Source organism: Pithys albifrons, chromosome 10 (assembly GCF_047495875.1).
Source record: "Pithys albifrons albifrons isolate INPA30051 chromosome 10, PitAlb_v1, whole genome shotgun sequence".
NCBI lineage: Eukaryota > Metazoa > Chordata > Aves > Passeriformes > Thamnophilidae > Pithys > Pithys albifrons.
The window spans coordinates 1,604,551-1,629,211 of NC_092467.1; the positions used below are offsets into that span (position 1 = coordinate 1,604,551).

The 24,661-nt window shown below is 47.1% G+C and overlaps 3 protein-coding genes across 3 annotated transcripts; 1 reads left to right on the forward strand and 2 right to left on the reverse strand.

The window, feature by feature from the left end:
• Positions 1-3,010: 3,010 nt before the first annotated feature.
• On the forward strand, positions 3,011-6,308 carry LOC139676549 (olfactory receptor 14A16-like). The gene is made up of 2 exons (XM_071565623.1): positions 3,011-3,934; positions 6,225-6,308. Exons 1-2 carry the CDS (start codon positions 3,011-3,013, stop codon positions 6,306-6,308), a joined length of 1,008 nt encoding a protein of 335 aa, XP_071421724.1.
• An 11,007-nt stretch (positions 6,309-17,315) lies between these two features.
• Positions 17,316-18,938, reverse strand: LOC139676551 (uncharacterized). The gene has a single exon (XM_071565624.1). The coding sequence runs from the start codon at positions 18,825-18,827 to the stop codon at positions 17,316-17,318; it is 1,512 nt and encodes a 503-aa protein (XP_071421725.1). The 5' UTR covers positions 18,828-18,938.
• A 4,200-nt stretch (positions 18,939-23,138) lies between these two features.
• LOC139676552 (olfactory receptor 14A16-like) lies at positions 23,139-24,095 on the reverse strand. The gene has a single exon (XM_071565625.1). It carries the CDS (start codon positions 24,093-24,095, stop codon positions 23,139-23,141), a length of 957 nt encoding a protein of 318 aa, XP_071421726.1.
• Between the last annotated feature and the right edge of the window lie 566 nt (positions 24,096-24,661).

Below are 24,661 nucleotides of genomic sequence, written 5' to 3' on the forward strand. Positions count from 1 at the left end.
CTATCAGTGTGAAGCCATTGTCCCTTGTCCTGTCATTCCAGGCCCTTGTAAAGTCTCTCTCCATCTTTCTTGTTGGCTCCTTTCAGGTCCTGGAAAACCACAATTAGGTCACCCCAAGGCCTTCTGTTCTCCAGGCTCAACAATCCCAACTCTCTCAGCCCTCCCTCATGGCAGAGCTGCTCCATCCCTCTGATCATCTTGGTGGTCTCCTCTGGACTTGCTCCAACAGCTCCATGTCCCTGCTGTGCTGGGACCCCAGAGCTGGAGGCAGCTCTGCAGGTGGGGAAACAACAAACCTGGTCTGTTCCATCAAGGACAGTGTGGAACCTCCTGGAACCAAAGGGCCATTGTGACACCACAGAACCTCCTGGAACTCAAGGGATATTGTGAGACGACAGAACCTCATGGGATCACAGGGCAATCGTGACAAATGGGGCCTCATGGATCCAGAGGAACCCTGAGATATTTTGGAACCTCCAGGAATGAAGGGGCCTTTGTGACACTGCAGAGGGTTATGGAGCCCAAACTACCCTGGGGTCGCTGCTGAACACCATGGAATCAAAAGTCCATTGTGATACTGCAGGGGTTAATGGAACTGAAAGTACCCTGGGAGACTGGAACCTCCTGGAATCAAGGGGTCATTTTGACACTGAAGAGCCTTGTGGAGGCAAAGGGAGCCTGGGGCATTGTGGAATCTCATGGAACCAAGGGGCTTTTGTGACTTGTGGGAACTCCTGGAACCAATTGAACCCCAGAACATTTTGGAACCTCATGGCAACAAGGGACCATTGTGACACTGCAGAGCCTTATGGACCATGACAGGATGTTCTGCCCTGATCAGGCCCAGAATGGCTCAGAGAATGCAAACAATACAGGCTCTCTGTGCTGAGTTACTGCTGGCACCAAGGTGTTGTTTTGGTGTTGAATCCTGCTAAAACCAGCCTGGTTCACCAAACTGCAAATGCCCATCCTGCTTTTTGGAACAGGATCTGACAGAGAAGCAGCTCACTGGCCTGGAAATTTGTGACTAGCAATCCTTGACAGTGTAACTATAAAAGCTCAGTCCAACTTCCATATGGCAGATCCTTCCACAGACTGCCTTGAAGCATGTGGAGCTTCTCCCATGAAGCAGGGATGGCTCTTCATAATCACTGCCCAGGGGTTAAGGGAAGGAGAGAGATCTGCCCTCTTTAGTTGTGTGAGAGTTACATCAGTCCCTTTTTAATGACTGTTTCTTTTTGCTGCTTTTGACCAACTGCATTAAAATAATTGTTTTGATACAGTGCACTGCACTATTTTATGCTATAATATACTCTACTAGGAGGCTTTAGCTTTTCCACAGTGTATTAAATATTTAAGAAAATATCTGTTCACTTGTCTACTGTTCTGTCTGCTCATTTATCATAATATATAATACAATTTATGTAAGTGGATCTGATTTGCCATCATTAAAACCTGTGAGGAAAAGTGATCCAATCACCCCTCTATAATTCCTTAAATGACCTCTTGATTCCATGAAGTTCCACAGAGTGACAATGAATCTATTGTATCAATAAGACTCTGCAGTGTCACACTGGGCTGTTCATTCCATGCGGTTCCACAGTGTCCTCATGGTCTGATGTTCAGGGACTCAGCACCAAACCCCCCCAGAGGGCCATTAAATGCCCTGGGCTGTTGCTGTGCTGCTGAGCTGGGCCGGGCTCCTGGCACACAGGGAGCTCCTGGCAAGCGGGCAGCGCTGCAGAGACACAGCTCTGCCCAGGAGCAGCTCCTGTGCACAGCCCAGCAGGGCTCAGGGCACTGCCAGGGCAGCTCAGGGGCACCAGCATGGCACAGACAGAGCTTAAAGGGGCTCAGCATTGGGAGGATGACTCAGAGCTCATGGAGGAGAAATCTTTGCAGTGCGGGACACGGTGAGTCTGTGGGTGCAGGGCAATGCAGGGGCAGCTCCTGGAGGCATCTCCTAAAGCTGGCCCAGCCCCAGCTGATGGGATGTGTGAGGAGGGGTCTGTTGCTGGACACTTTGGAATAGCTGTGGAGCCGGGTGGTGCAGCCAGGGGTGCCCAGGGCTGTGGGGCAGAGCAGGGTCCTGCAGCCCAGGGTGCTGTGCTGGGGCAGGGACTCTGCTGCCTGACAGGGTCAGCTCTCAGCCGGCCTGGGGAGCTGCTCACAGGGCTGGGGGAGAAGGGCTGCATGGAATAAGTAAAGACTAATATGGGGGGGAAGGGTCTTTCACCTTTGGAGAGCAGGTTGCAGGGGTGAGGGCTGCTCACAGCTCTTTATCTTACAGAACATTTCCCAGGGATCTTTTTGAGAAGTGCAGCAGGTCAGGGACTAACTCTAAGAGAAGGACCATATTCTTTCAACCTTCTCTCCTGAGTATTAAGACTGGGACATAAGCCTTAAAAATTGTCTAAGTTCAGGAAACTTCAAATTTATTCCTTTTAGAGAAGAATAGAGTGAGAAATGTCAGTCATCAACACACCATGTCGTACAGACAGTGTCAGTGTCCCTTTTGCAGCCTCCTCAGGGCCATTCTTATGTTGCCATCAGAGTCTCCATAGCCAGAGATGCCACTGGACAGCTCCCTGCTGCTCCTGGGAGGAATTTTTACTCCAAAAAGGAACAATCAAGAGATGTTAAGGTGGAATACATTAAAATCAGACTAAAGCCTGTCTTCTGCAGCCCAAAGTCTTCCAAGTCATGGGAGCAGAGGCTGAATTTTCCACTACAGGTGTTTTACATGCAACACCCATTGTGATTGTCAATGCTGCCACAAACCACCTCCATGTCCCCAGTGCAGCAAGGAAAAGCTGAGTGCTTGGCAGCACGTGGCCAGAGCTCCTACTCCTCACACCATCCTCAGCCAGTAGAAACCAGAGAAGGGAATTAAATCTCTGTTAGAGGAGATTTCTATGTAAAAACAGAGTGGCTTTTTTAAAAGGAATCTGTTTTAATTTTTCCCCTTCCTTTCCTGTGTTTGAACAGGCTCCATGCCAAGAAGTAGCAAATGTCCAACAGCAGCTCCATCAGCCACTTCCTCCTCCTGCCATTGGCAGACACGTGGCAGCTGCAGCTCCTGCACTTGTGGCTCTTCCTGGGCATCTCCCTGGCTGCCCTCCTGGGCAACGGCCTCATCATCAGCGCCGTAGCCTGCGACCACCACCTGCACACCCCCATGCACTTCTTCCTGCTCAACCTGTCCCTCACAGACCTGGGCTGCATCTGCACCACTGTCCCCAAAGCCATGCACAACTCCCTCTGGGACACCACAACCATCTCCTACATGGGATGTGCTGCTCAGGTGTTTTTGTTTCTGTTCTTCATCTCAACAGAGTTTTCCCTCCTCACCATCATGTGCTACAACCGCTACGTTGCCATCTGCAAACCCCTGCACTACGGGACCCTCCTGGGCAGCAGAGCTTGTGCCCACATGGCAGCAGCTGCCTGGGCCAGTGGCTTTCTCAATGCTCTGCTGCACACAGTCAATACATTTTCCCTGCCTCTGTGCCAGGGCAATGCCCTGGGCCAGTTCTTCTGTGAAATCCCACAGATCCTCAAGCTCTCCTGCTCACACTCCTACCTCAGGGAGCTTGGGCTCATCATGGTTAGTGCTTTTCCATTTGTGGGATGTTTCATTTTCATAGTTTTCTCCTATGTGCAGATCTTCAGGGCTGTGCTGAGGATCCCCTCTGAGCAGGGACAACACAAAGCCTTTTCCATGTGCCTCCCTCACCTGGCCGTGGTCTCCCTGTTTCTCAGCACGGGCATATTTGCCTACCTGAAGCCTCCCTCCATCTCCTCCCCATCTCTGGATCTGGCCCTGTCAGTTCTGTATTCGGTGGTTCCTCCAGCCCTCAACCTCCTCATCTACAGCCTGAGGAACCAGGAGTTTAAGGTAGCTCTCAGGGAGGTAATGACTGGATGCCTTACAGTGTTTTCCATTTCCCACAGTAGCATTCAGAGTTCTGTACTTTGCCTTAGGAGCTGGAAAGGTGTTTATAACACACCAGTGTTTCTGGTGCTGCTCAGCAGAGCTTGCACAGCACCAGCACTGTCCCTTTAACATTTCCACCATCAGGAGGCTGGGAAGGAGACGTATCTAGGACAGATAACTCAAATTAGCCAAAGGGATATTCTGGACCATATGACATCATTTGAGGAATAAAAGCTAAGGAAAGAAGGGGTGGACTTTCATTATTTACAGTGTTTGCCTTCCTAAACAATCACCTCATATCCTGAAGCCCTGCTTCCCAGGAAGTGCTGGACACTGCTAATGGGAAACAGAGAATATGGATTTTCTCTCTGTTTGGGCATGCAAACTTCTACTTTTGCTACAGTAACCTGTCTTATATGAGCCCATGAGTCATTTTATGAATTATTTTCTCTCTCATGTCGGTCTGGGAATGGAGAGTTGTCAGAACAGCTTGGTGGGCAGCTGTCATCCAACCAAGTGAACCGCCAGACTGCTTGATTTCCTCTGTCAGTAGCCCCCAGTGTGTGTCACTGCAGGACAAGGCTCTCTCTCTCTTTTTTTTTTTTTTAATTTTTCCCTTTCTGATGTTGTTGTCTTCACTGAAGTGCTTCATCCCCTCCAACTTAATGATCCCTCCTTCCTGTGTAACCAAGACCCTTTCTGTATACAAGGAGTCTCACTTTCTATTTAAGTGAAATAAATGAACATGTATCAACTTTTTTGTTATTGTTTTTACTATCCTTAACAGAGCAGGACTGAACTGGAAATGAGAACAGCTTTCTAGCTGCCTGAGCCTTAGGATGCACCCTGTGCCTGGAGCAGGAAAAGCTCTTGAGGGCCACAAGGGTTGGGGATTTTGTTCTATCCTGGGGAGATGGGATGGCAGGAAGGGGCTGAGAGCTCTCAAGATCTCCTGCAGAGGAGAGCAGGGCACACAGGTGCCTCCTGTTCCTCTTGCCAATCATTCACCACTGGTGGGGCTGAGCCCTCTCTGAGCTCCAGATGCTGCTGTGCCTTCCCAGGGGCTGGGCTGTGATGCCACTGCCCAGAGCACCCTGCCCTGAGCATGACTGTGGGGCCAGACCCACCTGGGGTGTGCTGGGAGAGGCCCTTGGTGTTGGGGAGAGCCCAGGGCAGGTGGGAGAGCTTGGAGGGAGCTGGACTGGGCTGGAATGGACATGGGAGAGAAAACCATCCATGTATCTCTGAAGTGCTGAGGCCTGAACAACAGGCCCTGAGCCAGAGGTGATACTGAGATGAACATTCAAACCTAATGTTATATTTAGCCTTGTGTCTGCTTATTAGCCAAAGCCTGTATATCCTCAGTGAAATACATAAGGCTACACCTGTGTAAACATCTGTGCTTGTTAGTGAGATGCATTGGTATTCACTTATTAGGGAAGATTAGTATCTGTTCTTTGATGAGATATGAATAGATCTGTCTTTCTGTTAGAGACAGGTCAAGGCCATGGCAGAGATGGCTGGGCTCAACTGACAGCAAATGGTCCAAACTGACTCCCTGATTTTCCTCTGAAGCCTTGGCCAGGCTTTGGGTGAAAAACAAGGAGAGAAGAAAGCCAGTTTTTTTCCACACTGCATAAGTGATATAAGCTTGTTTGTTTAAAATATAAAATTGTGCCCTTTTCACAGCAAAGATGGAGAGCTCACCCAGGAGTGGATGCACCAAGTGGGATTTCCCAGTTCCCGGGAGTGGCTCTCCGACTCTTCTCTGTAACCACAGCTCTGTGCGGGTCTGGATGATGGGAATGTATTAACGGGGGAACTGGGGATGTATCTTTCTTAATCACTATGGACACTCTGTAGTAATGATTAGGTGCATTGCTGAGCTTCTCCTTTCATAATTCTCTGCTTCTTTTGTAAATCTTTGCTGGTTTGCACTGATTTTTATAGTAAATTAATACAGTTATTCTTTAAAGTTAGAGTCTGTATCTTTTGTGCTGCCCCTTGTCCTCTGGCAAAGCAATCTCCCACTGTGTGACCATGCAGGGGGAGGACTCAGCCCAAGGGTTGTGGTGCAGAGCCAGGGCCTGTGGAAAGGATGGAAAACATGAAGTGGCAGAAAGAGGAGGCTGGTGTGTGCACTTGGTGGCAGGGGCAGACCAGGAAGGTTGCCCAGGACACTTGACACGCCCCAGCCTCTCTCTCCAGCCATTTCCAGCTCTGGCTGCTCAGCCCAGGGTTATGGGTGGGTTTGGCTGTGCCCACCTCCCCCCTCTTGCTGGCTCAGGGGCTGTCCCAGGGCAATGGCCAGCCCTGCCCAGCCCCTCTCCTGGCCCAGAACCCAGCAGAGCCTGAGCAGGGCTGTCTGTGAGGCCCCACAGGTGACACAGCCTCTCCAGGGGCTGGGAGAGGTGTGGAACAGGATGGCCATCGGGTGACTAAGCCCAGGGACTGCCCTGGGCATCCCATCAGAGGGGCCATTCCCCACCCTGGATGCTCCTGCCCTGGGATGAGGCTGCACAGAGGGCTGTGGGACCAGCTGTGGGGCAGTGGGGAACAAAGGGGCCATGGAACCTCTGCCAGGGAGTGACAGCAAGGCCAGGCACAGACAAGGAATTCCTGGGCATGGCCTGTGCTGTGCACGTGGGACTGTGGGAAAGGCAAAGCTCCCCTGGAGTTGGTGGCTGCAGGAAAAGTCAAGAGCCAAAAGAGCCTCAGTGGCTGTGCTGGAGACCAAGGCTGAAGGAGGGAAATGCAGGGCTGCTGTGGAATGGGGAGGGGGATTTAATTCCAGCAGACACTGCTGTGGGGCTGAGGGACTCCATGGCTTCTCTGTCTGAGTCTTCACTGGAAAGGTCTCTCAGACCTCTGTGCTCAGGGAAAGCTTCAGGGAGGAGGAGAGCCCGTCTTGGCAGGAACCTCCTGCAATGCCAGAGGGACACATGGCAGTGTGTGCCCCTGCAGGGCACTGTCCCAGGCCATGGCACAGGCTGGGAGCTGCCTGGCTGGGAGCAGCCCTGTAAGGCAGCTGTGGGTGGGCAGGAGCTGGGCAGGAGGCAGCCGTGTGCCCTGGCAGCAAGGGAGGCCAGGAGCACCCTGGGCTGTGGGACCAGCACAGCAAGGACGTGGCTTATCCTGGTTGCTGTGGCTGAGGAAAGCTGCACAAAGAGCTGTGGAGTTTAGAAATTGTATCCTGTTTAAATTTTGTGTTTTAGCCATGAAGAGAAACTTTCTGTGGCTCTAAATCTCACCAGTTCCTGGCCCTCCAAAATACAAATCTGTTGAGTTGTGATTCCCTTCTATTGGCACTTTGATCTCCCTCCTTACTCAGAGCATGAAGATTCCTTGTCTTAAAAAATTCTTGGCAATGACAGATTAAGGACACAAAACAGGCTGTAGGGATCAGTTGCAGGGCATGGCCAGGGATTTGGGGTGGTTGTGACCCCAGGGCAGGACTCAGCACTTGGCCTTGTTGAACCTCATCCAGTTGGCCTGGGCCCATCAATCCAGCCTGTCCAGACTCCTCTGAAGAGCCTTCCTGCCCTTCCTGCTCTTTCTGATCTCCAGCCTGGTGTCATCTGCAAACTGACTCAGGGTGTATTTAATCCCCTCATCCAGATCATTGATAAAGGTGTTTAACTGAGCTGACCCCAATACTGATCCCTGGGAACACCCCTGGGTGTAACTCCATTCCCCACCACACCTTGGGCTTGGCCATCCAGACAGATTTTTCCCCAGTGAACAGATGTTGCAGAGAGTGTTTGATAAAGTTCCTGTGGCCCCAGAATATTGGGGTAAGTGCTTATTTAGCTCTGTACAATAGATAATTTCATTCACTTTCTCTTTTCCTTCCCTCTATGCACCATGGGATCTTGTGACCTCCGAGTTCGACTTTCTGTGTGTGAAGAGCAAATATGGGCAGAATTGGGGACAGGGAATGTTTGTGGGGACCTTGGGATCTGGGCTTGTCACAGAAAGTGTTTGTCATTGATCTAAGGCTACCCTTTGTGGCAAGTGGACTTCAGGGGATGCAATGTAGAGTTAATATGCAGCAGAGGAAGGACTTTTACTTTTTATTGAGCTGTGCCTTCCTTTGGTTTTGTTTGCTGACAATAAATGAACATCCCTGTGTGTCTTCTGCAGCTCTTTCTCCAGTAAAGCAGGTGGGAGTTGGTGCCAAGGAGCTGAAACCTGCAGGTCCAGCCTTTAGTGGGGGAAGCTCAGATTTCACAAGGCTGCTTTGAGTGCCAGGGGTGTGATGAGGGAAAGGTTGAGGTGGGGATTAGGGATAAAGTCTGATTGATTGTGAGACAAAAAGGGTCTTGATTTTCATATCTATTCACACTGAATTGGGAGATGCTCAGGATCAATATCAATAAGGAATTGCTGATAATAATGTATAAAGAGGCAAAAATAAACAGGCCACAAAAAGACATATTTTCACTTGTGTTTTTTTAATAGTATAAGATATTCACTTTGAATGCATTTCTGAGATCTGTGTAATTGACCACAGAAGATTTGAAAATTTAAAAGTTAATTATTCCCAGGGGCTTGTCGTGTTAAGATGCCATCACAGAGCAGACAAGGAGACCATCTAAGGTACTCAGGGACAATATCAATTAGGGTTTGCTGCTCTCAGTGTATAAACAGGGGAAAAAAAAGATATGGGACAAAAAGTTATATTTCTTCATTTTTTTGTCACTGTAGTACACTCACTTTGAATACACTTCTGGTATCTGTCGAATGAAACACAAAAGAATTGAAGACTTAATATTAAAGTATTCCCAGAGACTTGTCTTGTTAGGATGTTTTGAATGTTAATGAGCACTCTGGCAGTGAATTCCTGAACTGAAGATTTGAAAACTGAAAAAACCTCTAAAAAAGGTGGAAAATGGACTGTGGAATGTGGCTGTGAAAGTGCCTGATGGACTTTGCCAAGCAGGACAGCCAAGCCCTGCCACCCATCTCTGGTTCCTCACAGGATGCTCCTGGAGCAGAGTGATGTGGGGTGTGGAATGGGGAGTGCAGGAGAGCAGTAGGCCACCTCCACAGCTCTATGGAGTGGGTGAGGAGGTGACAAGCCCTGGGGCTGTAAGGAACTGGTGTCTTCTCACAGGCTGTCAAGACCCAGGAAACTGTCCTGTTGCAGAAAAGCACAGTGAAGAGCCAAAGTGTGTGAGAGCAGGAGAGGGCACAGCAGTGTCCCTTCCACAGCCAGGCCTCCAGGGACACACCTGAAGGACCAGCAGAGCAGGGTCTGGGCTTAGTCTTTGTTTCCTGGACACCCTGGGCATGGGGCCCCAGAGCAATTGTCACAGATAACCCCCTGCAAACACCATTCCCAGCCCTGGCTTCTCACCCACCACTGACAGGTTGTTTGTCCCTCCATGAGGACACCAAATGAGCAGCTCACAAGGCCATGCTGCAATTGTGCAGAGGAGACTTCAGCATGCACAGTGTGTGTGGGAGATGAACCCAAGAGAACACAAAGACCATCAGCTAATCCTGGAGGTGCTGGGAAGGGCTGTGGGACACACAGTGTCTCGAGGTCACTTCACTCTGGGCCCCACATCCCCTGGAAAACCCCCAGGATGCAGCACTGGGATGTGCTTCTGAGCACAGAGCTCCCCCTGTGTCCATCCCTCAGGCTGTGGGGCATCTCAGAGAGGGGCAGAGCAGGTGACACCCCACAGGGCTGAGGTGGCTCCAGCCCCCAGCAGTGGCAGTGAGAGCCCAGGGAGAGACTGTGACTCCTGCAATGATCTCCCCATGGGTGTAAAAGGGAAAGGCTCTCTGATCACCCCTGGGTGCATGAGAATCCCACAATCCCAGTTCAGAGGTGGATGCTTTGCTGTACCTTGACATTTCTGTGAGTGACTCCAGGAACAAACTCCACTGGCCCGGTGAGATTCATCTCAGTGGTCTTGGACAGTTCATTGCAAGTGCTCCTGAACTGCTGCATCACCCTTGTCTGGGATTCTGGGCTGTGCTCTCAAAAGGGCCAGAGCAATCTGAGAGGTTCTGGGGTCCTTGGAAAAGGCAGATGACAAGCCCATCTTTAAGAAAAGCAAAATGAGAATGGGGAGAATTAGAGGCTGCCCATCAAGCCGCTCTATCACTGCCCTTCCCAGATGGACAGGGGAGAGAGAATAAGGTGGAAAATGACTGGTGGGTTGGGATAAGGCACTTTACTAAATCAAAAGCCAAAGTTTGCACACAAACTAAGAGGAAAATGACAAGATTTATTCTCTACTTCCCATCAGCAGTGGTGTCTGGCCATGTCCCAGCAAGCCAGGCTTCAGCACACGGAGCAGCTGCTCAGCAGGAAAATATTATAAACAATGAATGTCACCCCTTCCTCCTCCTTTCCTCAGCTTTTATATCTGAGGTGACATCCCATGGTCTGGAATATTCCTCTGGTCACTCTGGCTCAGCTGGCCTGGCTCTGTCCCTTCCCAAGATCTTGTCCTCACCTGGGGAAGGAATGTTGCAGTGCTGGGGCTGTGCCAGCTCTGCTCAGCAGTAGCCAAAACATTGGTGTGTTCTCAGCACCTTTCCACATCCCAGTGCAAAACTGCTGCAGGGAAATGAGCTCCACCTCGGCCAGACCCAAAATATTTCCATAATGTTCCTTAGTGTCCCACGATTCCTTTGGTTCCATGAGGCCCTGCAGTGTCCAGGTGACATCCTGGTTCCCTGAGGTTCCACAGTGTGACAATGATCTCTTGATTCTAGGAAGTTAAAAATTGTCTCAGGGCTTCTTTGGTTCCAAGAGGCCCCACAAGTCACAATGAACCCTTTGGTTCTGTGAGCTCTGCAGTGTCCCAGGATACCTTTGGTTCCTTCAGGCCCTGCAGTGTCCCAATGGCCCCTTGTTTCCATGAGTTTCCACAGTGTCTCAGGGTCCCTTTTGTTCCATGAGGCCCTGAAAGGTCAAAATTGCCCCTGGGTTCCATGAGTTTCTGCAGTGTTACAGTTGCATGATGATTACATCAGATTCCTAAATATTCCAGGATTCCTTTGAATCCATGAGACCCTGCGGTGTCATCATGGCCCCTTGATTCCGTGAATTTATGCAGTGTCCCAGGGTTCCTTGGAGTCCATGAGGTCCTGCAGGGTCACAATGGAACGTTGATTCCATGAGGTTCCCAAGTGTCAGAATGGTCCCTTAGTTCCAAGGCATTCCACAGTGTCCCAGGGTTCCTTTGGCTACATAAGGACCTAAATTGTCACAGTGACCTCTTTATTCCATGAGTTTCTGCAGTCCCAGTGTCCCTTTGGTTCCTGAGAGAAGATTGCTGGGAGTGAAATGAGGAGTATCAAGTTATCCTCACAGAAGTTGCAATGGTACATGTGACGTTCAGATCTGCTTAAGTTTTTATGCAGATTGAACTACAAGTTCGAATCATTCTCTTGAGCAAAATTAAAACTCAAACAAGTTATCTGTAAATACCAAAAACTGATTTTTATTAATTGATTGCGAGAGAGATGCAAAAGGAAAAGAGGAAAAATAAGAAAAGTTAGGAAAAATGCTTAAGATTATTTATAGAAGCAGAGAAAAGATACCACCATGAAAAACTACTTGAGTGCCTCATCGATGTAACTGAGAGGAAGGGGGGGGAGATGCAGATGTTCTCTCTGTTTCTGTCACGATGTTATCTCTTGGCTGCAAGAGGATTGTGAGTCTTTAAAATGCAAAATGCAGTTATTTCCCCTCACGACCGGACCGGCTTCTGGAGTAGCTGCAAAAGAGGGTGCTTTATTTTAGCCTGTAAGAGAAAAATTCAGAGAAAGGATATACCTCCACAGACAGTCACAGACTATTCAAGCTGGCAAGCAGTCTCGCTCTTAGGCCGATGCCCTCTCTCCAGGCTGACAAGCAGTCTCTCCTTCGAGGCAGATGACAGCTGGTGGTGTTGGAAGAAAGGTAAGACGAGCTGAGAGGAGAGATCCGAAGACTAGGCGAGGCTTCCTAGTTTTCTCCTTGTCTCTTGTTCCTCCAACTTCTGAATTCATCTTCAGGTTTTTATAATGCTTTCTTAATCTCTACACATGTTTTTTGGCACGTAGTCAGGTCCAGATGTGGGAAACTGATCACAAAAGCAGGATTTTCTGGCAGGAAGTATTTCCTTGAGAAAGCTTTTCCACTAAAGCTGACATGGCAATGTTAGCAGAATGTATTGAGAGGCAGAAAACAATGGAGAAACATATTTTTGACTTGTTTACCCGCTACATATTCCACCCCGTTGATTCGACATTGTTCTTCGGCACATCAATGTAGCTTTCCTCAGTGGTGGTAATATGAATATAGCGGACAGAGGGAGAGAATGAAATAAGCAAACGATTGATCATGCATTTAACTAGGCCAATGCCAATAATTAAGAATACAATTCCAATGACAATTGCTATTCCAAATTGTATGATCCATTTTCCCCATCCCGTGAGTCCAAAAGAGTCCAGGATGTTAGTAAACCACGATTCACTAAACACTTCATGCGGTTGCATTGCATAAAACAAATTTCTAGTGTGATTACTTATTTCTCTCATTGTGGCTCGTGCTTCTTCAATGGAGGTTGAAGCATTATAAATTGTTATACAGCATTCAGTTTCTGACAAATTTAACATTCCACATACACCTTGTTCTTTTAACAGTAATGTATCTAATGCTAATCGGTTTTGCAATGTCATCTTAGAAGTTTGCTGGACTTGAGTGTTTAATTCTCCAAAAGCATGCTGTGTCCAATTGCTTAAAACACTTAATTGCCAGGTAATATCTTCTAATATAAATTGGTGTCTTTTTAAGGTGACAAAGGGGGTAAAGAAATTTTCAAGAAAAAGGGAGGCTTTTTGTCCAGTTGTATAATAATCTGGAAAGTCAATTCCTTTAATTGCCCATTGTGGTCTTTGTGTTGCTTTTGGAGAGGGAATAACACTGCGTTGGTGACGTTCTTTAAACTCTTTAGCAAAAGTAAAGACACGTCTGGGGCAGAGAGAGGGAATTCCCGGTCCACACCTAAGCCCAGCATGCTGCTGTAGTGACAAATGTGAATAAAACTTTCCATCAGAGCACCCCCAGGCCATTCCCAGAGGGGCTATATATTTTGCAGTTTTACAATCAGTATTGTCCACATGATCAAGGATGGTGATTTTAGGTTTAGTATTTATGGGAGTGCCGTGGATTGGGTAGTGAGTATAGGGAATACCACAGTGATTAAGGAGATATTTGGAGGTTGAGTTACAGGATTCATCCTGATTTTTCCAGCCTTTAGAGGGGTATCTCCAACAAGTACACATGTCTCTTATTAATGTTCTAATTCTAAGCATAAACCAGGTTTCTGGGGGATCTCCTGGTCCTTCTTTGCATGTTATAACCTTTGAGCAATTGAATAGAGGACTGTCTTCTACTTGAGACACAGTGAATTTGGGTTCTTTAAATTTGGATTTAAGAAATTGTTGTACAGACCATGCCCACATTAAGTTTTTTCGGTCAATAGGGGTTATATTTGTTATATTAGGGAGTTGTACACACCAGGAGGGACTAAAAATTGTGGCATACTTACTTTCATATACATCTGGCATGTATAAGGGGTCAAAGAGGGGATCCCATGAATAAACAAGGCAGGGTTGTTTAGCACTATATTCCTCAAAGGTTATTGTTCCAGGTTTAAATTCACCTTTACTTGATTTAATAGATGGGTGAGGGGATTTAATTTGAGATAAGATAGTTACATTTACTTCTGGACGATTAGTTTTGCAATATTTGCTGTGTGACAACCAGTTAAGAGTTATATTAGGAGGTGGGATGTAAGTTTGGTATAGGTCATGCACTATAGGAATACCTTTCCAGAGTATTTGAGCTCCATTGGTCTTGTTTGTCCACTGCTCAGATAGGGGTAAAGGGGCTGTCACACTTGTCATGTTAAAAACAAAAGATAGGTTCAATGGTATCATAAAAAACCGCAATCCTTGTTCAGTAGATTCAGGTAAAGTGATACAAATACCTTGATCAGTATGATTCCATATTTTTGCAAACCCTTTGATTAGTTCCCAGGCAAGATTTTTCTGATTTTCACTTTTAACAGTTAGTTCTGATGAGCATACATACAAGGTAAATAACCATACAAATACAACTAACAACTTATAACTACAGTTACCCATAGACTGAAACATAGTCCAAATTTGAGGTTCTCTCATTCACCGTTCTGAAAGATTTTCTTTGTTGAACAGTTACCTGTAAAAGAAAAAAGAAAAGTCTGTCCAGCCCTTTTTTAGGGCTAACATTAAAATGTAGGAACAATCCATCGCGAGCTTATTTTGTGTTCTTTGCCATAAGCATCTTTAGCTTTCCAGGAGTACATGTTCAAGGGTGTGTCTAGTGCCATCGGTACAGCTCCCACGGTAGGCAGTTCTACTAATACAGGCTGTCCAGGAAGGTGAGAGGGTTTTTGATTACTCTCAGGTTTTGATGTTGCTGGTAGCAGAGAGGGAGGCTGTGGATAAAAAGCTGTGAGTCTGGGACAACCATTTACCCCCCATCTGTCATTTATTACTTTTACAGCATCACAGAGTTGTTCAGTCCAATTGGGTTTTTGAGGTTTTAGAAATCGTTTTAGCAGGCCGTTTGTTCTTTCCACTATGCCATTTGCTTGTGGATAATAAGGTGTGTGGAATATCCACTGGATTCCTTCTTCCTTGGCCCACTCCTGGACGATAGCAGCTGTGAAGTGTGACCCGTTATCTGATTGGATAGATACAGGTTTTGGGAAAAAACTGAACCACATTTTAAGAGCTTCCAGAGTGTTTGTACTGGTTGCCCGAGGGAAAGCTTCTGCTTGCACCAATCCTGACCTAACTTCTACTCCTACTAACACATACTGTTTTCCCTCAGATTTTCTAAAGGGTCCAATATAGTCTATTTGCCATGTGTCCCATAGACCTTTTTTGTCTCTTATATGTAACGGGGGTTGTCCTAAAGGGTGACGCTCAAGTCGGGTTCTGCACTGCTCACATGAGGATATGCAGCTGCGGCACATCTCTCGTGTGACCGGCCATCCCCTGCTTCCTGCTTCTCTGTAAAGGTCTTGTGCTCCTGTGTGCTGTCGCTTTAAATGCAACCACTCTAACAGTCTATCCCAGTTCTCAGCAGGAGCTTTCACACTTACTGGGGATAGTTTGGCTAGTTCATCTACTTTGTTGTTCCAGTGGCTAGCTGGAGTTTTATTTTCCTGGTGAGAGGCTACCCACCCGACAAAAAAATTCCCTTTCTTTGCTATAGCAAGAATTTCTTGCCACTTTCCTTTCTGCCAAACAGGGACTCTATTCACTTCCCAGTCATTTTTGTCCCAGAAGGGGAGCCACTCAGTACACCCTTTGAACACAGCAAAAGAATCTGTGTAAACATACACAGAATCAGAGGTTTCAGCTTCATGGTTAAATACACTCCAAACTGCTACTAATTCTCCTACCTGTGCACTGCCTTCTCCTTCTGTTATTATTTTGTTTCCAGTGTTTACTTCTAAAGCTGCAGCACGGTATTTCCAAACTTTACCTTCCCTCTTAGCTGAGGCATCCGTAAACCACACATGCTGCAATTGCTCTGAATATGGGGGTGCTACTTGGATCACAGAAGGTAGAGAGTCAGCAGTGCTATTTAAAGTTACTTCATCCTGTAAGGGAAGATTTTTTCGAGCTCCTTCTGTTACCTGAAAAATGGTGCAATAATGTTCAATTTGAGCATACCATTTCCGAACCGTAGCTCGCTGGGCCACCCCATCAGGGGGTGGGGTTCCTGCCAAAACAGGCTTAATGACCTTAAAAGGTCCCCTTAGAATTAGGGCTTGCTGACGAACAATTTTTTCTGTTTCACGGAAAGCAGTACTCACCACAAACAAGCCTTTTTCCCAGGTAGAATATCGTTTTTCAGCATCTTTAAAGCTGTGGGAATAAAATCCTATAGGCCTGGTGGGACCATCAGGTCCTCTCTGCCATAAGTGTATGGACAGTCCAGAACTTGCAAATCCCCACTCAATTTGTACTGGATCACTAGGGTGTATGGGACCCAGTGAGTGGTATGTGTTGGCCTCAAAAATTAGGAGTTGCAAGGCTTCATCATGAAGGGGAGTCCATTCCCACTTTGCCCTTTTCCTCAGCAAATCATATAAAGGCCGTGCAATTATTGAAAAATCAGGAATGTGTTTTCTCCAAAAAATTAGCAGGCCTAAAGCATGCTGTAAATCTTTTTTGTTTTCTGGTGTTTTAAGTTGGTCTAGGCAGGTGAGTGTATCTGGGGGAATACAAACCATTCCTCCTTTCCACCAAATTCCCAGGAATTTTACTTCTTGTGCAGGAGTTTGTACTTTTTCAGGAGGGATATGTAAGTCCAGAGACTCAAGGTGCCTGATAATGTTTGTTTGAGTTATTTGCACAGATGTAATCTCATCTCCTCCCACTAAAATATCATCAATGAATTGGTACACTTTTACTCCTGGTGCAGGAGGAATAAGTGACAGTTCTTGTGCTAGTGCATGATGTGCTAGAGTGGGTGAGTGTTTGAATCCTTGTGGGAGTCGGGTAAAAGTGTATTGCTGACCCTCCCATGTAAAAGCAAAGCGTTCTCGATCCTGCTCCTGTAGGGGAACCATAAAAAACATGTCTTTTATGTCAATAGTGGCCATAATTTTATGGGCTTGTTCTTGGATGGTAGCTATTAACTCAGCTAGATTTGGGACTGCTGCAGTGAGAGGTCCTGTATTTGCATTCAGTCGTCGGTAATCTACTGTCAGTCTCCAGTTACCATTTGGTTTACGGACGGGCCAAATAGGTGAATTGTAAGGAGAATGTGTTGCGACCACTATTCCTTTTTCTTTTAAATCTGTAATAACTGGAGTGATACCTTGTCTGGCTCCTAAGGGTAAAGGGTAAGGTTTGACATTGGTTATCAGGGAGGGAGGAAGAGCAGGGGCAGATTGTAGTAAACAGAGATGTGAGATTTCCTTTCCAAAAGCCCATATGTTTCCTTCTTCATCAGTCCAAGACTTTCCTTTAAGGAGGTCTAACCCCAATAAATTGGTAGGAAATTTACCTAAAATCATGATTGTTTCAACTGCTTTCTCCTCCCCTGGTAACCAGCATCTTACCTTTGCTGTTATCTGGGGTTGTATGTTTCCAAAAGCGTCTGCAACAAACATTCCTTTACGTGAGGGAGTGATTCCACAAGCAGATGCATCTTCAAGTTTCAAAGCAGATACTTGAGCACCAGTATCTACTAGAAAAGTGACAGGAGTTTTACGAGGACCAATAGGACAGGTTATTAGCAGGTCACCTTTAGAATTTTTGGTAAGCCTTCTAATGTAAATCCAACCTTCACCCCCCGGCTTACCTATTGAGGATGAAGCGAGGAGTTTCCCGTCATCTCCTCTATTTTCAGTTCCTCCAGGGGAGGGGCGGTAGCAGCTTTAAGGGATACCCCTTTTGCTGGCCACTCTTGAATTAATATTTCTAATTTATCTGTGGGTTGGCCATCCATTAGGGATTTAGGGATTCCCTTTTGCAAGCCTGCAATCCACAGGGTATTCCGTTTTTCCCTGTGAGTCCCCGTATTTGTGGGTGCCCCCTGCCCAGGAGAAAATGTTACTTTTCGGAGTTTTACTGGAGGAATAGTTGTTTTGCATTCTGTTCGCCGAATTGATTTAGAATCAGTAGTAACTGAAGGTACTGGACCATATTTTCTTCCATAATTAATTAACTCTTGTGCTACTTCCCCCCAGGTCCAGATTTTATTTTTATTTTCTCTGCGGTAAGCGCCAGGGCTTAAAGCAGCTTCTAAAGTGGCTGCAGCCCTTTCTTCTTTGGTGAGACTTTCTATTTGTCCCTTTAGCTGTATGCCTATGGGTTTCAAAGATTCAGGCAGGCCTCGGATGAGAGGGATCATCCTTTCAGGGTTTACCGGCAGCATCATAGGAGATTCACGTCTTGGTGTTAATTCTCTGTCATGCATCATTTGTAAACAAGCTGCCTTTTGAACACTCTCCACAATTTGATTAACATTTCCCACTATTGCGAGAGGATCTCCCCTCTCTAGAGGGCTGAGCCCCCCAGCCCAATAGGCTGCCCTTTGAGTTATAGACCATGGAGCACGGTTATCTCCTGTGGTCAGAAAAACTCCGGCTCCCCAAAATCCCTCAGCTTCTTTTTCTGATAACAAAATTTGATCACCTCCTGTGAGAGAGACTCTCCAAACATACTCAGTTTCAGATTCTTTAGGGGTTCTGCTGTATTCCTTTTTCAACTTAGCCAATTCAGTTGCTGTATAAGGAATTTCTTTTGTAGTTATTTGGGGTGTGTCATCATCTGACCCCTCATATGTATATTCGGTTTTAATCAGGGGTCGCAGGGCAATAGCCTGCTTTTCAACTTGGTCACGCAAAGGTTTTAGGTCAGAGATGGGATATATTTCTTTAGATGACTCCAGCTCTGTTTCTTTTTTCCCTTCTTTCATTATTCTTGCATATAACTCTTCTCTGAGTACTCTAGTGGTGGCTTTTTCATTCCTTATTTCTTCTTGGAGGATATTAACAGTAGTTTTTTGTTCCTCCAGCTGCGTCTGCAAGGATTTTACTAAGTCTTGCAGGGAGTTAACCACCTCTGTGTGACTTTTTTGCTGTTGTACTTTGTGGTTAACTGCAGTAATTAATGCAGCACCTAATATTGAACACACAATAGGTTTTCCTTTACCTTTTCTAGCTCTTACCCCAGCCCGCAGGGTAGAGATCCTATGAACAATTGCTTGAATATTATACCAGTTATCTTGTGCCCACTCCATTCCTGGAGGAGATGGCTTAGCATGAAATTCATCTAATAGATTTATAAGCGCTTGCACATCATTTTCCATATTACCACAAATTTGGAGTGAATACGTTTCCAGGGGGTACCTCTTGAAAGTTACAGCAAAATTTCCCAAATTTTTCACTCCTCTCCCTGGAAAGGCCCCTCTTAAAAGTTAATTTCTAAAATTACACAACAAGTCGGAGCGATCTTTTCCAGGGAGCCCCTCTTAAAAGTTACAGAAAATTTTCCAAAGTCTCGCTCCTTTCCCTGGAAAGGTACCTCTTAAAAGTTAATTTGTAAAGTTACACAACAAGTCGGAGCGATCTTCTTCAGGGAGCCCCTCTTAAAAGTTACAGAAAATTTTCCAAAGTCTCGCTCCTTCCCCTGAAGAGTTACCTCTTAAAAGTTACCATGTGCACATTAACTTCAAAAAACAAGGCAAAAACAATCAAACACACAAACAAACAAATTTGTAATGTCAAAGTCCTAAAGTCACAGTCTTAAAGTCAGAAAGGAAGGTACTTTTACTGTGTTTGTAAGATACCTTACTCTCTTTGTCTTATCACAAAAAAAAAAAAAATGATCGATCGTAAACATTAACAATTATCAGATTTTTGGGATAAACAGTTTTGCTTCAAGAGAATCCTGTCCGTGACGCCAAATTAATGTGACGTTCAGATCTGCTTAAGTTTTTATGCAGATTGAACTACAAGTTCGAATCATTCTCTTGAGCAAAATTAAAACTCAAACAAGTTATCTGTAAATACCAAAAACTGATTTTTATTAATTGATTGCGAGAGAGATGCGAAAGGAAAAGAGGAAAAATAAGAAAAGTTAGGAAAAATGCTTAAGATTATTTATAGAAGCAGAGAAAAGATACCACCATGAAAAACTACTTGAGTGCCTTATCCTTGTAACTGAGAGGAAGGGGGGGGAGATGCAGATGTTCTCTCTGTTTCTGTCACGATGTTATCTCTTGGCTGCAAGAGGATTGTGAGTCTTTGAAATGCAAAATGCAGTTATTTCCCCTCACGACCGGACCGGCTTCTGGAGTAGCTGCAAAAGAGGGTGCTTTATTTTAGCCTGTAAGAGAAAAATTCAGAGAAAGGATATACCTCCACAGACAGTCACAGACTAGTCAAGCTGGCAGGCAGTCTCGCTCTTAGGCCGATGCCCTCTCTCCAGGCTGACAAGCAGTCTCTCCTTCGAGGCAGATGACAGCTGGTGGTGTTGGAAGAAAGGTAAGACGAGCTGAGAGGAGAGATCCGAAGACTAGGCGAGGCTTCCTAGTTTTCTCCTTGTCTCTTGTTCCTCCAACTTCTGAATTCATCTTCAGGTTTTTATAATGCTTTCTTAATCTCTACACATGTTTTTTGGCACGTAGTCAGGTCCAGATGTGGGAAACTGATCACAAAAGCAGGATTTTCTGGCAGGAAGTATTTCCTTGAGAAAGCTTTTCCACTAAAGCTGACATGGCAATGTTAGCAGAATGTATTGAGAGGCAGAAAACAATGGAGAAACATATTTTTGACTTGTTTACCCGCTACAGTACACAAATTATAGGTAAAGGTCCATCAGAAGTGTTTGCACAGTCAGTGTTTCAACATCCTCAGCATTACCTGAACTTGGTTTTATCTCACCAAAATCTTTCCTCTCTGTTGGCCAAGCCCCACTTCCCTCCCCCAAATATCCCATCCCTTTTGTCCCAGTTCCTCCTGACCTCCCCAAATCCTTCAGCTGGATGGGCTCAGCTTTGTGATGCCCTTCATGATCCCTGAGCATCTGCCTGCCCAGCTTGGCCAGTGGGTTCCTGGGAACACACCTGACAGCCCAGCCCCCAAGGGGACAGGATGTTCTGCTGTGCTGGAGAGGACCCTCCTCAGCCTGGCCAGCAGTGCTGCAGGGGGGGATTCCCTGCCCCTCCCCAGCTGGTCCTTCCTGCCCAGCAGCTCCTGCTCCAGAAGGGCTCACAGACACTCTGGGGGACTTTTCACACTTGGGTCCTTGAGCTGCCCTGGGGCATCTCTGGGGCAGTGGCCAACTCTGTGACTGCTCTGGGAAGTCATGGCCTGAAGCCAGGAGTGCGGGTTTTAGGAGGTAGTTGAAACCTCTGCAGACAAGAAATCCTGGTAATTGTTGAAGACTTCCTTGCCTATCATTACGATGTGCTGTTTATTTTTAATTTCAAGATTTTTTTCATAGTTTTCTTTATACTGACAACACCAGACACTTGTTCTATTAGTCTGATTCACTCACTCTTTATGTGAAAATATTTGTTCCGCTATTTATCAGAGTACATTTCCTACCAGTGTTTTGAATGCAAGAAACATTGCTCAGAGGAGCTACTGAACTTCTTTGGGATGGTTTCGTATCCCTAATTTTGCCTCTTCTGTTCTAGCTCTCCCAATTTTTGCCTTCAAAGATCTCTCCAAGCTGTGTGTGCCTGGGAATGTTTTCACAGTCCTGAGCTCTGGGCCAGGTCAAAGGGGACAAATGCACCTTCTGGAGAACACTGTCACTCCTGCTCACAGAGCCTCTCTGACTGCACAGGGGAGATTCCCCCAGGCTGTTTCCTGGTGTGGGATAAAGGGACATAAAGGCAGAGGAAAGGGATGGTGGAGACAGGGATATTTGCAATGGGCATGCTCAAGGCTGGTGAGATAAAAGTCCCTGGGACAGGGAGGTTGTTCCTGGCAGTCACACCCAGAAATGTCAGGGCTCTGGCAGGTGCCCACGCCTGAGCTGGGCTCATGCCCTGCTCACACCCCCAGGGCTGTTCAGAGCCACAAGTCCTTCCCTTGCACACACACAGACAGTTCCTGGCAGCAGGTGCAGTGTCTCCCTGGGCTCCTGCTGCCACTGCCTGGGGCTGGAGGCACCTCAGCCCTGCAGAGCCCCCACCCTGCACACTCACACACTTCAGCTCAACACTGGGGTTTCATCTCCCTGGCATGGCCCAGTCCAGCCCCTCCCTGGTCCCCCCATCTCCCTGTCCCTTCTCCATCCCAGAAGAGCAGCACAATCATGTCTGGCCCTGCAGAAAGAAATGAAGGGAATGGAGGTCAGGGACAGGGACTCTGTGTCTGGAAAGCTCAGGATATCTTCAGCCCAGGCAGCTCCTACAGCCCCAGGGCCAGCCCCACTCCCCAGGACAGCAGGAGAGAATTAGCCCTGGGGCTCCTCTGGCAGGGGCCATGGGAGGACTCTGTTGGGCTGTGCTGGTCAGGCTGGGAGGCAGAGCCAGCTAATGGTGGTCCCTGCCACTGACCCCCTGCCACACAAGCTCTTGTGTGGCCATGGAGAGTGCTCAGAGGGGCCCTGCCTTGTTCCAGTGCTGGGAGATGGGTCTGGGGGCTATGCTGGGTCTGTCCTATGATTGTCCAAGAAGAATAAATGAATCACTTACAAGACTTGTTTCCCTGTACCTGCTGTGTCTCGTGAGTTTGCATAGCTGTTGTTTGTCAGTTCACACTCAGATCTAGAATATTATCTCTGGGTGACTACACCCTGAACATGCCTGGGCTCACTGGACTCTGTTCACTGCTGACTGCCTGGCACCTGCTGGCACATCCCCTGTGTTTTCATGGCAGTTCCCAAGTCTCTTAATAAAACATTCACCTGCCATCAGCCCTGTGAGAAGCTGTAGAGCCCCAGAAAGGTAAATCAGAAACCATTCACCATTTACATGGGCTCTGGCCACCAACAAGCAAAACCTGAACCAGACCTGAGGCCTTGGAAGGCCACGCTGGGACCCTGATCTCATCCCACTGAGCCCCTGGAGAACAAGCCAAACAAGGAATGTCTTTAGAGTCTATTCCTTGAGCATGTTCCTGAGACTGATTTGCAAGAAGCCCAAAGCCTTCCTGCCCTGCCCTCAGGAGATGCCCTTTCCTGATGGAGCTGCTGTTGTGCAGCCCAGCTGTGTCCCAGCTGTCCCCATGGCCTGTCCCTGCCTGTGATCTCAGGATGGACACGCAGCAAGATGTGACCAACTTGTCAGAGTACTCAGGCCTTACAGCAATAGCAATAGTGTGGAAGTAGAAACAGCAGCTCTGAAAAGACCAAGCACTGCTGCTCACTGGCAGTGCTGCTGTGCTGGACGCTTTTCCCCCTCCCCTCTGCCAACATGCACTGTCCTGCAGTGCCCTTTAAGAACCTCTGTGAAAAAGAATCAAAATAGTTACAACTGAGTAATTTCTTTTGTTTAATTCTTTAGACAGTCTGTGGGTCAAAATCAGTAGGGAGACAACAAAAGATTGGAAGGGAATTTATTATCAAATTTCAGTGTGCACAATATTGTGACAAGGTGAACCAAATGACCTCCGCCAAAACCTGAGAAGGAAGGATGGGCCTGTCAGGAGTTCCATTCTAAATGCTATGCAGAAGACAACTGGAAGTTTGAAGCTTCTCGAGACCATCCAGTAATCAAATTCTGCACAGCACCCTTGAGTTCCTGGTTCCTCAGGCTGTAGATGAGGGGGTTCAGTGTTGGAGGAACAACTGAGTACAGAACTGACACCACCACATCCAGGGATGGGGAGGAGATGGAGGGGGGTTTCAGGTAGGCAAACACATCAGTGCTGACAAACAGGGAGACCACGGCCAGGTGAGGGAGGCACGTGGAAAAGGCTTTGTGCCGTCCCTGCTCAGAGGGGATCCTCAGCACAGCCCTGAAGATCTGCACATAGGAGAAAACTATGAAAATGAAACAACCAAAAGCTAAACAGACACTAAGCACAATAAGCCCAAGTTCCCTGAGTTTGGAGTGTGAGCAGGAGAGCTTGAGGATCTGAGGGATTTCACAGAAGAACTGGCCCAGGGCATTGCCCTGGCACAGGGGCAGGGAAAATGTATTGACTGTGTGCAGCAGAGCATTGAGAAAGCCACTGGCCCAGGCAGCTGCTGCCATGTGGGCACAAGCTCTGCTGCCCAGGAGGGTCCCGTAGTGCAGGGGTTTGCAGACGGCAACGTAGCGGTCGTAGCACATGACGGTGAGGAGGGAAAACTCTGTTGTGATGAAGAAGACAAAGAAAAAGACCTGTGCAGCACATCCCATGTAGGAGATGGTTGTGGTGTCCCAGAGGGAGTTGTGCATGGCTTTGGGGACAGTGGTGCAGATGCAGCCCAGGTCTGTGAGGGACAGGTTGAGCAGGAAGAAGTGCATGGGGGTGTGCAGGTGGTGGTCGCAGGCTACGGCGCTGATGATGAGGCCGTTGCCCAGGAGGGCAGCCAGGGAGATGCCCAGGAAGAGCCACAAGTGCAGGAGCTGCAGCTGCCGCGTGTCTGCCAATGGCAGGAGGAGGAAGTGGCTGATGGAGCTGCTGTTGGACATGAGCTTTCCCATGGCATGGAACACTGTCCAAGAGGGAAAAGATAGAGACAATTTAGGACAGACTTCTAACGGAAAAATCAGCTAATATCTCATAGAATTTCCCGCCTACTCCATTAATTTTTGATTCATTTTCTCTCTCTGGGTTGACTATGCAGCTCAAAAAGAGCTAGTTGAGCCCTGCTGCAGTGGGCACATGGAAACTGGCTCATGAAAGTTTCAGGAATCTCAAGGGATGGCAGGTGTAACAGAATTACACTACCTGCTCTTGTGGCAGAAGTATCTGGATTGCAGAAGACAGGTTTACCTGAACTTAATAGTGATTTTGTCAGAGGGTATTGTCCTACTTGTTTGCTTGGTTTTTTTTCTACTGTCATATCTGTCACATGCTAATTTTAAGTGTAAAAATTCTAATTTTTGGTGAATAAAAGTGTGAACATCCTTAGGATGGGACAGATAATAGTGCTTAGCTCTCAGTGTTTTAGTTCATAGACAGCACAGATAGATACAATGTCGAATGCTCTGTTTCCCATCTGCCCTGCACTTCCATTTGTGGTGCCTCAGAGCTG

Excerpts from the sequence above, each read along its gene's own strand:
- LOC139676549 (XM_071565623.1), top strand. The coding sequence starts at position 3,011 with ATGTCCAACAGCAGCTCCATCAGCCACTTCCTCCTCCTGCCATTGGCA. Across the intron at positions 3,935-6,224 it reads TAATGACTGGATGCCTTACA|GGGCTGTCCCAGGGCAATGG; the intron begins GTGTTTTCCATT and ends TTGCTGGCTCAG.
- LOC139676551 (XM_071565624.1), bottom strand. The coding sequence starts at position 18,827 with ATGGAAAATGATGTGCAAGCGCTTATAAATCTATTAGATGAATTTCAT.
- LOC139676552 (XM_071565625.1), bottom strand. The coding sequence starts at position 24,095 with ATGTCCAACAGCAGCTCCATCAGCCACTTCCTCCTCCTGCCATTGGCA.